The sequence below is a fragment of the Protomyctophum parallelum genome, assembly GCF_964188405.1.
Source record: "Protomyctophum parallelum genome assembly, chromosome: 15".
In the NCBI taxonomy this organism is placed as follows: Eukaryota; Metazoa; Chordata; class Actinopteri; order Myctophiformes; family Myctophidae; genus Protomyctophum; species Protomyctophum parallelum.
Window position 1 is genome coordinate 35,612,605 of NC_139710.1, and position 12,008 is coordinate 35,624,612.

The window sequence follows — 12,008 nt, forward strand, 5'->3', positions numbered from 1 at the left end:
TCTCTCTCTCTCTCTCTCTCTCTCTCTCTCACTCGGCTCTCCCATGTCTGTCCCAAGTCCAGTTCAATCTGGTTCCAGCAGTTCACATTACATCACAGTCGAACGAGGTCCCTAATATGGTTAATTGACGCTTTGGCACAATGAAACGCAGGTTTTCATTTTTGAGCAGCCCTTTGGAGCAGGAGTTCTCTCACTCTCAACCGCTTCTGAGCACTGAACTCCTTCTGTCCAAAAGGTTCAACTGAAGTGACCCTATATGATTTTAAAAATTTGCTCACAAGGTAATTGCAGTTTTAAAAGGTATAGGCTACTACACATGTAGTGTCCAGTTACAACTCTGTCTAACTTTAGACTCAGTCTCACACTTTTGTAGCCTACAATTGAAATTAATTACAGACCATAATTCTGTACAGAACATAACAACATATATGTTATATATATATATATATATATATATATATATATATATATATATATATATTACTGCATTTTAATCGTATTTCCCTCACAATATTGTGAAACCCCTGCAGTACTAGCAAGTACCCACAGGGGTTGACGAACCTCTGCTTGTGACTGAGTGCAACTCTGCAGGGGGTACAAATGGAACCACCTCAGACTCAAGATTTAACACTGATTTTACTGTATAACCTTGACCTTTTAGAGGGGCTTGTGAGAACTTTGAAACGTGTTGCAATCGCTGATGTTTTATTGTGCTCATTAGTAGCACATTCCCTAGACAAAAATAAGTTAGTTGTATATCAGAGACATGCCAGGTACTCTTATCAGTTAGAAAACATTTACTGTGCTGTATAACACAGCCAATCTTGGAGTAAAGTGGAATTCAAAAATACTAAAACCCTCCCTTAAATACAAATGCATATTTCATACAAACATAATCCATTTAACTACCAATACAATGTCATCATATTCCACACATTACCGATACAGTAATGCGTCATTTTGGCAGCTGTGGCATTATGTTCTAATTGTGCAGTGCTGCAGGGTTGACTGTCATAGCATGATACCTTAAAATAGCGTTGGGCGACGTGGAAAAGAAAATATTACATCTGTCTTCATGAACTCATCTGCCTGACTGACATATAGCGACTTTACATGCGTCTACTGTCCAAAAAGGAGGTCAGGTACCTCCTAGGGCAGGAGGGCAGGTACCTCCTAGGGCAGGAGGGCAGGTACCTCATAGGGCAGGAGGTCAGGTACCTCATAGGGCAGGAGGTCAAGTACCTCATAGGGCAGGAGGTCAGGTACCTCATAGGGCAGGAGGTCAGGTACCTCATAGGGCAGGAGGTCAGGTACCTCCTAGGGCAGGAGGTCAGGTACCTCCTAGGGCAGGAGGTCAGGTACCTCATAGGGCAGGAGGTCAGGTACCTCATAGGGCAGGAGGTCAGGTACCTCATAGAGCAGGAGGGCAGGTACCTCCTAGGGCAGGAGGTCAGGTACCTCATAGAGCAGGAGGTCAGGTACCTCATAGAGCAGGAGGTCAGGTACCTCATAGGGCAGGAGGGCAGGTACCTCCTAGGGCAGGAGGTCAGGTACCTCATAGGGCAGGAGGTCAGGTACATCCTAGGGCAGGAGGTCAGGTACCTCCTAGGGCAGGAGGGCAGGTACCTCCTAGGGCAGGGGGGCAGGTACCTCCTAGGGCAGGAGGGCAGGTACCTCCTAGGGCAGGAGGTCAGGTACATCCTAGGGCAGGGGGGCAGGTACCTCCTAGGGCAGGAGGGCAGGTACATCCTAGGGCAGGAGGTCAGGTACCTCCTAGGGCAGGGGGGCAGGTACCTCATAGGGCAGGAGGTCAGGTACCTCCTAGGGCAGGAGGTCAGGTACCTCATAGAGCAGGAGGTCAGGTACCTCCTAGGGCAGGAGGTCAGGTACCTCCTAGGGCAGGAGGTCAGGTACATCCTAGGGCAGGAGAGCAGGTACCTCCTAGGGCAGGAGGTCAGGTACCTCCTAGGGCAGGAGGGCAGGTACCTCCTAGGGCAGGAGGGCAGGTACCTCCTAGGGCAGGGGGGCAGGTACCTCCTAGGGCAGGAGGGCAGGTACCTCCTAGGGCAGGAGGTCAGGTACCTCCTAGGGCAGGAGAGCAGGTACCTCCTAGGGCAGGGGGGCAGGTACCTCCTAGGGCAGGAGGTCAGGTACCTCCTAGGGCAGGCAGGGTTTAAAGGAGGTCAGGTACCTCATAGGGCAGGAGGTCAGGTACCTCCTAGGGCAGGCAGGGTTTCTCAAAGGAGGTCAGGTACCTCCTAGAGCAGGAGGTCAGGTACCTCATAGGCAGGAGGTCAGGTACCTCATAGGGCAGAAGGTCAGGTACCTCCTAGGGCAGGCAGGGTTTCTCAAAGGAGGTCAGGTACCTCCTAGAGCAGGAGGTCAGGTACCTCATAGGCAGGAGGGCAGGTACCTCCTAGGGCAGGAGGTCAGGTACCTCCTAGGGCAGGCAGGGTTTAAAGGAGGTCAGGTACCTCCTAGGGCAGGCAGGGTTTCTCAAAGGAGGTCAGGTACCCTAGTGTGCCATGACGCAAGTCCAGGGGTTGCCGCAGAATACTTTTCATAATATTTGGAATTCATCACAATATCAGTTTAACCACCAAAACGTATACTTGGTAAGACGGGATCACCAAACCTCCATGCCAAAAAATAGCCGAACTACAAGCTCACAACGCATCACAACGTGACACATTGAGAGCGTGTAGATCTGCTTTTTGGGGGGAATGTTCCTCCCAGAATAGGGATGCTGGGATTCAAGTTGTTAAATGTCAAGTATGAAGTTATTTCCAATCTGTCGTGATGGAAACTACTATTGTCTCAAGTTTTCCCTCTTGACACATACTGTGTCTTAGGGGGAGAACATATGACATAAATGTAAGGTTCTACCAATTTCATTCAGGGTTGCCTTTTTTGTATTCAAAGTGGGAAATTTGTATATATATATATATATAATTTATTTTGCCTAAAATATTGTATATATACATACATTCATGAATCCTCCTGCTGAACGGCTTTCATCATTGAGCAACATCTTTTATAGTTGGTTATGTGACCATACCATTAACATATTAACATAATTTATATAACATTTTCAAAATGTCATTATGCATGTGACGTGTCAAACTAGGGGGTTTTCATGCTTCTGAAAACATTCCAAGCATTGGTTTTGCACAAAAAAAACACTCCTCGGGCTAAAAACGGCCATAGCCACATAGCCATAGCCACAGCCCAAATGTGCTGACCTCATCACATTTGTCACATTATGGCCGTTTTTAGCCCAAGGAGTGTTTTTTGTGCAAAACTAATGCTTGGAATGGATTCAGAATCATGTTTGTAAACTAATGCAACAGTTGATCAAACTAACAAATTTAATCAATTATAATCAATAATCAATTGTTTAATAACATAATCCATTAATAATCAATCCCTATTTTGGGCATGTCAACATGTTAAAAAAGCTTGAATTTCAAAAACATATTTATAATAGCCGATGTGAGCGTGTACGATTGGCTGTTTTAAGTGTATAAAATATGGTATAAATTAAGTTTATAATCGCTTTTCGACTATTGGATGAACCGAAAAAGTACCGTATAGAATGATCGAAAATATAGTTGCAGCCCAGCCCTGCATTCCTTCAGTTACTGTAGTCGTACTCTCATAATGCAACAAGCCATGCTGAAGGAACAAACTGGATGCTGTGCCGTGCGTTGTTTTTCTTTATTTTTTTCTGCTTGTTCAGCTTTGGAGGGCTTCGCTTTGCAAAGCCAGCGAGGGATTCTCTCTTCAACAATGGATGTGCTGGTTGGTTCTGAATCAGGCAGTTCCCCCCCCCCCCTGTTTTTTTGTAGCTCCGAGGAACTCTGGGACCGCATGGGAAAACTGTCCTCCCCTGCAGTGACACAGTCACACAGGGAAGCCCACCCCGAACTTGTTTTGTGGACATCAAATTTGCTCAATTTGAATATTACCACTTTCAACCTCGCACCCCTATTTTCAGGGGGGGAGGGGGGGGGGCTCACGAGTTTGAGCGGTTGTAGATTGGCTATTTCTGCTAGAGTCCGCAAAGTACAGTAGGCTATATAGGACTTAAGTCGTTAAACTATATGCAGTACAATGCCCGCCAGGCAAGATCCCCAAAATGGCATTGAATGCTCTCTGTCACTATACACAGCTAGTGCTGTCTTCCTACTGCTTGTGAAAAGAAGTATACCTTTCTGTTTTGAAAACGGGAGTAGTTTGGGCTCTTGATTCAGAGTCAGACCACTGGTATTGTCCATTCCTCAGTGTTGCTAGGCAGCCAAGACAGGACAGAGGAATCCCAGTGGCTGGGTGTCCATTGGCAGCGCTCCCCTCCAGCACTGGGGAATTAGGTTAAATAACTTCAGCCATCAGGAAAGGACCCGCATGTTGTGGCTGGTCACTGCTATTATATTAAGTTAAAGGAGAATTCCATGCTAGAAGGCTTTCTTACCTTTATTTGTAGTTGTTACGTCCCCACCAAAGAGGTCCAGGTGTTATTTTGTGCAAAAGTGCATTATTGGCTATTTCCCCTACGATAAGCGCTCAACGAATTGCATTGAATTGAATGGGGCTATGGGGTGTTGTGCTAATTCGCTTATTTCCATCGCTCAAAAATCTATTCTTTTTGTATATATCCTCTCTTCATAATGTAAATAGTATCCCAAGTGGCACACTTTACTACTTATTTAGATGGAAATAAGCCAATTAGCACAAAAACCCAACCCCCATTGAGGGCTTATATTAGGGGAAATAGCCAATAATGCACTTTTGCACAAAATAACACCTGGACCTCTTTGTTGGGGACATAACAACTACAAATAAAGGTAAGAAAGCCTTCTAGCATGGAATTCTCCTTTAAGAGAAAGATGCAGGGATCTAGCATGTGATATGGAAATGTCACAGAATTATGCTGAATTGGTATGTATGTACTATGTAATATAAGTGTTTTGAATTCATACAATTACTTACAGAGGGACCCTAAATCACTTTTTTACTATACCCGTTTACTCGTATAATTTAGATTCTCAGTTGTATCCCTTTTTCTGTATCTTCCCTGTGGGATAAATAATGGTCTGGCTGGTGATTTGAGGGATGTCGTGAGGGTTTTCGGATTTATTTTCATAAATTAGGTGTGCAGCTGTGCATGATAGCACATAGTTTTATTTTTTATTTAAATTTTTGTTCTTCACTGAATGCAGTAGTGGAAAAAGTACTCAATTGTTCTACTTAAGTAAAAGTATCAATACTGCAATGTAGAACTATTCCGTTACAAGTAAAAGTCAGGAATTCAACATTTACTTGAGTAAGATTAGGCATCAAAATGTACTTAAAGTAGGCTACCAAAAGTAGAAAGGACTAGCTATGATGTCCCATTTCAAGTTTTCAAATGTATCTTTTGAAAATAGCAGGCCCGTCTAGATGACGTCAGGGATCTCCATCCCTGATGATCCCTCCGTCACCCCAGGCTGATCCCTCCGTCACCCCAGGCATGACCATATATGGTCATGCCTGGGGTGACGGACTAACTAACTAAATGACGGGAAATGCACGTTTTCATAGTAAATAATAAAAATCGACAAAAGTCTAGTAACTAAAGTTTTCAAATAAATGTAGTGGAGTAAAAGTACAATATTTGCCTCTGAAATGTAGTGTAGAGTAGAAGTAAAAGTAGCCTATTGGAAATTGGACATACTCAAGTAAAGTATAAATAGTAAAATACCTAAGAATTGTACTTAAGTACATGTACATCCAGCACTGACTGAATGCATGGTGTACTTCCCTGTGGTGTTCTCTGGATGTATTGGCACAAAGTCATCTCTCAGCTCTGTTTTATATTATCACCAGTCTCTTCATCCCGTCCGTTCTCTCCATTCCAGTCTATCAGGTGGGAGTCATGTAGTCAGTGGCGTTATGATGGGAGAGGAGTTGCTGTTCATTTGTAACTCACACCTTCGCAACAGACTGATGTATGCTTGTTGTATACAAAGGGTGTGATACATCTTGCCCAAAATGCATTTCCAATGGGAGTCACATGGTTTGACACAACATTTGTGTTGTATGAGGGGGGGGGGGGGGCAGTCGAAACACAGCCGAAAGCCATACAACAGCTTGTATAGTCCAAAATGTTGTATCAAACCATGTGACTTCCATTGGAAATGCATTGGGGCGGCCATGACACTTACATCTTGCTTACATATAGCATGCATCAATGTTGTATGCTAGATCGAAAGGTGTGAGTGAGGCCTTAGCATATTATCACCAGTCTCTTCATCCCGTTCCGTTCTCTCCATTCCAGTCGCGTGCCACACAGACAGAGCCCTACTATCAGGTGGGAGTCATGCAGTCAGTGGCGTTATGATCTATGATGGGAGAGGAGATGCTGTTCATTTGTTAGATGTCACAACAAAGCTGGTCTGACTAGTCAATTGCAGGAGGTGCCCCTACGTGACGTGTGTGCGTGTGTGTGTGTGTGTGTGTGTGTGTGTGTGTGTGTGTGTGTGTGTGCACGCTTGCATGCGTGCGTGTGAGTGCATGCGTGAACATTAACTATTCATTATTGTCATTGCAGGTGAGAATGAAGTGTTGGAGCATCTCCAAAAGATTGCATCAAAGAACAAACTGTGGAGGTCCTACATTGGCATGGGCTACTACAACTGTTCGGTGCCACCCCCCATTCAGAGGAACCTGTTGGAGAACTCCGGCTGGTAGGTGGCCTTGTTCTAATGACGCCTACTCAGTCTACACTCCCCCCAGATTAATAATAATAATGAATTGCATTTTTATAGCGCTTTTCCAAGTGCTCAAAGCGCTTTACAATGGTTCATTCATTCATACATTGGGAGGTGAAGCGGCGAACAGTCGACGCCTGCGTCCTCACTTCCCACATTCACACACCGACGGTGGCACAGCTCACACCGACCAACTCATTGGAGGCAATGTAGGGTTCAGTGTCTTGCCCAAGGACACTTCGACATGTGGACAGGAGGAGGATCCGGGATTCGAACCACCGACCCAGGGATCATTGGACGACCTGCTCTACCTCCTGAGCCACAGCCGCCCAATTAAGGCACTGTATTGAGGTTTAAGGGTAGTGACCATTCAGTGTTGACCCTTAATTACAGCAGCATGGATAGCTAACAACCAGCCTTCCCCCCCCCCCCCAACACCACCAAAGGTTATGCACGTATCATCATCCTCATACCTGGAAGTTATGTTTTTACAAAAAAACTACTTTCTGGCCTTGACATCCAAATAGAAAAGTCCTATTTGATTGTATTAAACAACGTTAAACGACTGACTTTGTCACTCGCTTTGCCACTCGATTCCACACCATTCACTTTATGCATGCGCATACCCTATATTATTGACGTGACTCTAGAGGTGTGGACTGCATTAGTAGGAAAGGCTCTATACAGGAGTAGATTCACTTGGTGCAACACGTGCATTTACAGGCCCATGCTACTTAATTAAGAACTGGTTGGCTACGTTACCATTAAGTAACGTGCCTTTAATAGGAATCGTATGACTTTCAACTAATTGAGTGGCTACACTATGAGCCACTGTGAGGGGCACGCTCTCTGACTCACCCAGTCATGCGACGGCACGTTCTGACTAATGCCTAATTTACAGTATGCTTTGTCAGTTGACAAACAAGTAATGCAATTTCAACAGAAGAAAACGCAGCAAAGCATAAATTATGGTTAAGGCCTCCCTTTCCATTAAACTCAAACCAAACCCTCAAGGTCTCGCTCATGTTCTCGGAGGAAGTGAACTTTGATTCACAATCTTTTGAAGAGACATAACAATAATACATTGTATTCTGCTCCTGCACATCAGCTCTTTGAAAACCACGGAGCTGGCTACATAGGTCTGTGACTCTGCCCTAGTTTGAGAAGGACTTTTTTATAGCCGCACACTCGTAGCTGCCAATGCCACACTTTTATTGAGGACACAGAGAAACCAACGTTTTGGGGTGCCCACTGGCCTAGTGGTCCAGGCGCATGCCACACATATAGGCTCTGGCCAGTGCGTGAAACATCTGCACTTACTCAGCAGAATTTAAGAAATTGTACGGCTGATCACTACAATGTTTTGCAGAGAGATGCGAAGTTCATCCAAAGAACTGCCTAGTATTGATACTAAAATACTAATAATGATACTTAAATACTTAAAAAGTGACGCAGTCGGTGGACTCGGCCGGCATGAGTCTGGGGAGTCCGTGGGACTCGAACCCCAGGACCCTCTCTCCCTGCCGACTGCGAAAATGTTTAAGTAAGAACCTTTTTGAGTCCCATTTCCAACGCTGTCCTGTTTGTCACCCCATGCAGGGTGACCCAGTACACACCCAATCTGTCCTGTTTGTCACCCCATGCAGGGTGACCCAGTACACACCCTATCTGTCCTGTTTGTAACCCCATGCAGGGTGACCCAGTACACACCCTATCTGTCCTGTTTGTAACCCCATGCAGGGTGACCCAGTACACACCCTATCTGTCCTGTTTGTAACCCCATGCAGGGTGACCCAGTACACACCCTATCTGTCCTGTTTGTAACCCCATGCAGGGTGACCCAGTACACACCCTATCTGTCCTGTTTGTCACCCCATGCAGGGTGACCCAGTACACACCCTATCTGTCCTGTTTGTCACCCCATGCAGGGTGACCCAGTACACACCCTATCTGTCCTGTTTGTCACCCCATGCAGGGTGACCCAGTACACACCCTATCTGTCCTGTTTGTCACCCCATGCAGGGTGACCCAGTACACACCCTATCTGTCCTGTTTGTCACCCCATGCAGGGTGACCCAGTACACACCCTATCTGTCCTGTTTGTCACCCCATGCAGGGTGACCCAGTACACACCCTATCTGTCCTGTTTGTCACCCCATGCAGGGTGACCCAGTACACACCCTATCTGTCCTGTTTGTCACCCCATGCAGGGTGACCCAGTACACACCCTATCTGTCCTGTTTGTCACCCCATGCAGGGTGACCCAATTCACACCCAATCTGTCCTGTTTGTCACCCCATGCAGGGTGACCCAGTACACACCCTATCTGTCCTGTTTGTCACCCCATGCAACCCAGTACACACCCTATCTGTCCTGTTTGTCACCCCATGCAGGGTGACCCAGTACACACCCTATCTGTCCTGTTTGTCACCCCATGCAACCCAGTACACACCCTATCTGTCCTGTTTGTCACCCCATGCAGGGTGACCCAGTACACACCCTATCTGTCCTGTTTGTCACCCCATGCAGGGTGACCCAGTACACACCCAATCTGTCCTGTTTGTCACCCCATGCAGGGTGACCCAGTACACACCCTATCTGTCCTGTTTGTCACCCCATGCAACCCAGTACACACCCTATCTGTCCTGTTTGTCACCCCATGCAGGGTGACCCAGTACACACCCTATCTGTCCTGTTTGTCACCCCATGCAGGGTGACCCAGTACACACCCTATCTGTCCTGTTTGTCACCCCATGCAGGGTGACCCAGTACACACCCTATCTGTCCTGTTTGTCACCCCATGCAGGGTGACCCAGTACACACCCTATCTGTCCTGTTTGTCACCCCATGCAGGGTGACCCAGTACACACCCTATCTGTCCTGTTTGTCACCCCATGCAGGGTGACCCAGTACACACCCTATCTGTCCTGTTTGTCACCCCATGCAGGGTGACCCAGTACACTCCCTATCAGCCAGAGGTGGCTCAGGGCCGCCTGGAGTCCCTGCTCAACTACCAGACCATGATCTGCGACATCACCGGCATGTCCGTGGCCAATGCCTCCCTGCTGGACGAGGGCACGGCCGCGGCTGAGGCCATGCAGCTCTGCCACAGGTACGAGTCTGTATAACAACAGACACACGTTTTGTGCCACTAAAATGTGGAACGCCCTACACTTCTACATACTGTGAATAAAACAATTCAATCAATCAATCAATTAGACATTATTGTACTTATTGTTGTAGGCACACACAGAAGTACAGTACCTTAACCCATTTAGACCTGAGTTAAAAACATTCACTTTGAAAGAATATATATTCAAAGATTTGCGCTACATTTTTACGATTTCTTTCAAAAATAGCAGACCTACAAAGTGGCGCACTATGAGCTTGTAGATCTGCTATTTTTCAAAAGGCTAAATTATAACAATGTTTAAAACACCAAAAGGGGTTCCCGCCCCAAAACTTTCAGTGGTGTAGAGTGAAAAATGAGGGGGGAAAACCCAGGTAATGGGCATAGGGTTTAAGTCAATTGAATGCAAACTAGTGTAAAGCAGACAACACATAATGTTGGTTGTAAAACGGCTATAGAGAGAGCGGTGATGCCGCACAGAGCTCCATTGTCACCTATGGCGGACTGTTTGGTTTAGCGTTTAGCCCCTTGCTGCTGCGCTCAAAGATCAAACTATTATTTGAACTTTGACCCCGTTTTTCCCCAGACCTTTTTTTGAAAGCGTGTCCGATCAGATTAGAATCAGAGTGCAGTTCACGGCGGCCCTCGTTTGAGACTATAGCTGCTTGCTACGGTCATTATATGATCTGTTGAGTTCACTGATGTGTAATATAGATGGCATATTTTAGTGTCATCTTCTATTCAAATAAAACACTTTATTTTGGTCTGTAGTAATCCCTTACATGTAGGCTTAGCTGAAGCGTTGTAATGTAATTGTGTTCCAATGTTCAATGGAAAGGCATAATAATGAAATTGTCCATCGAAAATGATTTGTCTGAAAATGTATCATCAAGTAAAATGTCATGATGGTGATCAGTGACAGCCATAGTTATAATATCTATCTATAAAAAGCGGATGAGGACCGACAGCCCCCGCTATTCGTTCAATGGAAGACTGACAAAGTCTTCCGGAAGTTCAAAACATTCCCGAGGTTCCTTGCAAAACATAGCGGAAGCATGAGCCAAGCTTCGGTGTGTGTCACAGAGCAGATGTTCGGGTCTGACAAGTCCCGGAAAAGATGCGCTGTGATTGGCCAGTAGTCACTTGAGTGGCAGCATGGCGTAGCTGGGCGTAGCGTGCCTTCCACACGTCCGCCGCACTTCCGCCCCAGCTTGCCCAGAGTGTATAAATTGAGCAGTTGAGACGCAAATAACCATAACCCAAAGTCCATTGTAATCCAGTTATCCATAATGTATAAAATTATAGATAAAAGGGTCAGGTCAGATAGGCCTTTCAGAATAAATGATGGACTTAGACTGTTATTTGTCTGAACTGTTCCATTGTTCCTCCCTCCCGTTGACACACATGGCTCCAACCAACTGCAGCGGCCAATGAGGCATCTATTTATTATCTATGGTTCTGGGGGCTTGGCAACAGCCCTAGCCATCTGTATGACCTTTGCCCCCTGTGTTTCTACCTTCCTATGACCTTTGCCCCCTGTGTTTCTACCTTCCTCAGACAGAACAAGAAAAGGGTTTTCTACGTGGACCCGCGCTGCCATCCCCAGACCATCGCAGTGGTGCAGACCAGAGCCAAGTATGTACTGTATATACATCCCATTCTGACCTGAGATCAGATTCTAAAAATGTCTTCTACATCCTGACAGTTTTCTGAAAAAGCTATGTTTCTATGTCAGTCGTTCTTCGATTTTTCAAAAATAGCAGACCTACAAGCTCGTAGCGCGCCACTCGGTGGCGCGATATGAGCTTGTAGATCTGCTATTTTTCAATAGCTAAAGCATAACGTAATGCTAACACCAAAAGGGGTTCCCGCCCAGAATGGGATATAGTACTACCATCAACCAAGTGGTGGAACAAAGTACTCAATTGACGATAAAACGATAACTGTATTTTGTGTTTACAAAACTAACTGGAATTATAAACAAAATGGCCTTTAGTTTTAGTTTTTCTGGTTGCCAACAGTAACTGAATATATATATATTTTAAGTGATGTTAAGTAAGTGTGTTTTTATTACACAATCGGACTACTTACTCTGACCTTTTTGAAGAACTAACACTAAAACCAAAACT

At 45.6% G+C, this 12,008-nt stretch overlaps 1 protein-coding gene across 1 annotated transcript in view; it reads left to right on the plus strand.

The window, feature by feature from the left end:
• gldc (glycine dehydrogenase (decarboxylating)) overlaps positions 1-12,008 on the plus strand; it is a 37,816-nt gene that overhangs the window by 1,194 nt on the left and 24,614 nt on the right. Inside the window, exons 3-5 of the mRNA XM_083783745.1 lie at positions 6,590-6,725; positions 9,697-9,861; positions 11,437-11,514. Of these exons, the coding sequence (XP_083639871.1) occupies positions 6,590-6,725; positions 9,697-9,861; positions 11,437-11,514 (379 nt within the window). The remainder of the gene's footprint in view (positions 1-6,589; positions 6,726-9,696; positions 9,862-11,436; positions 11,515-12,008) is intronic.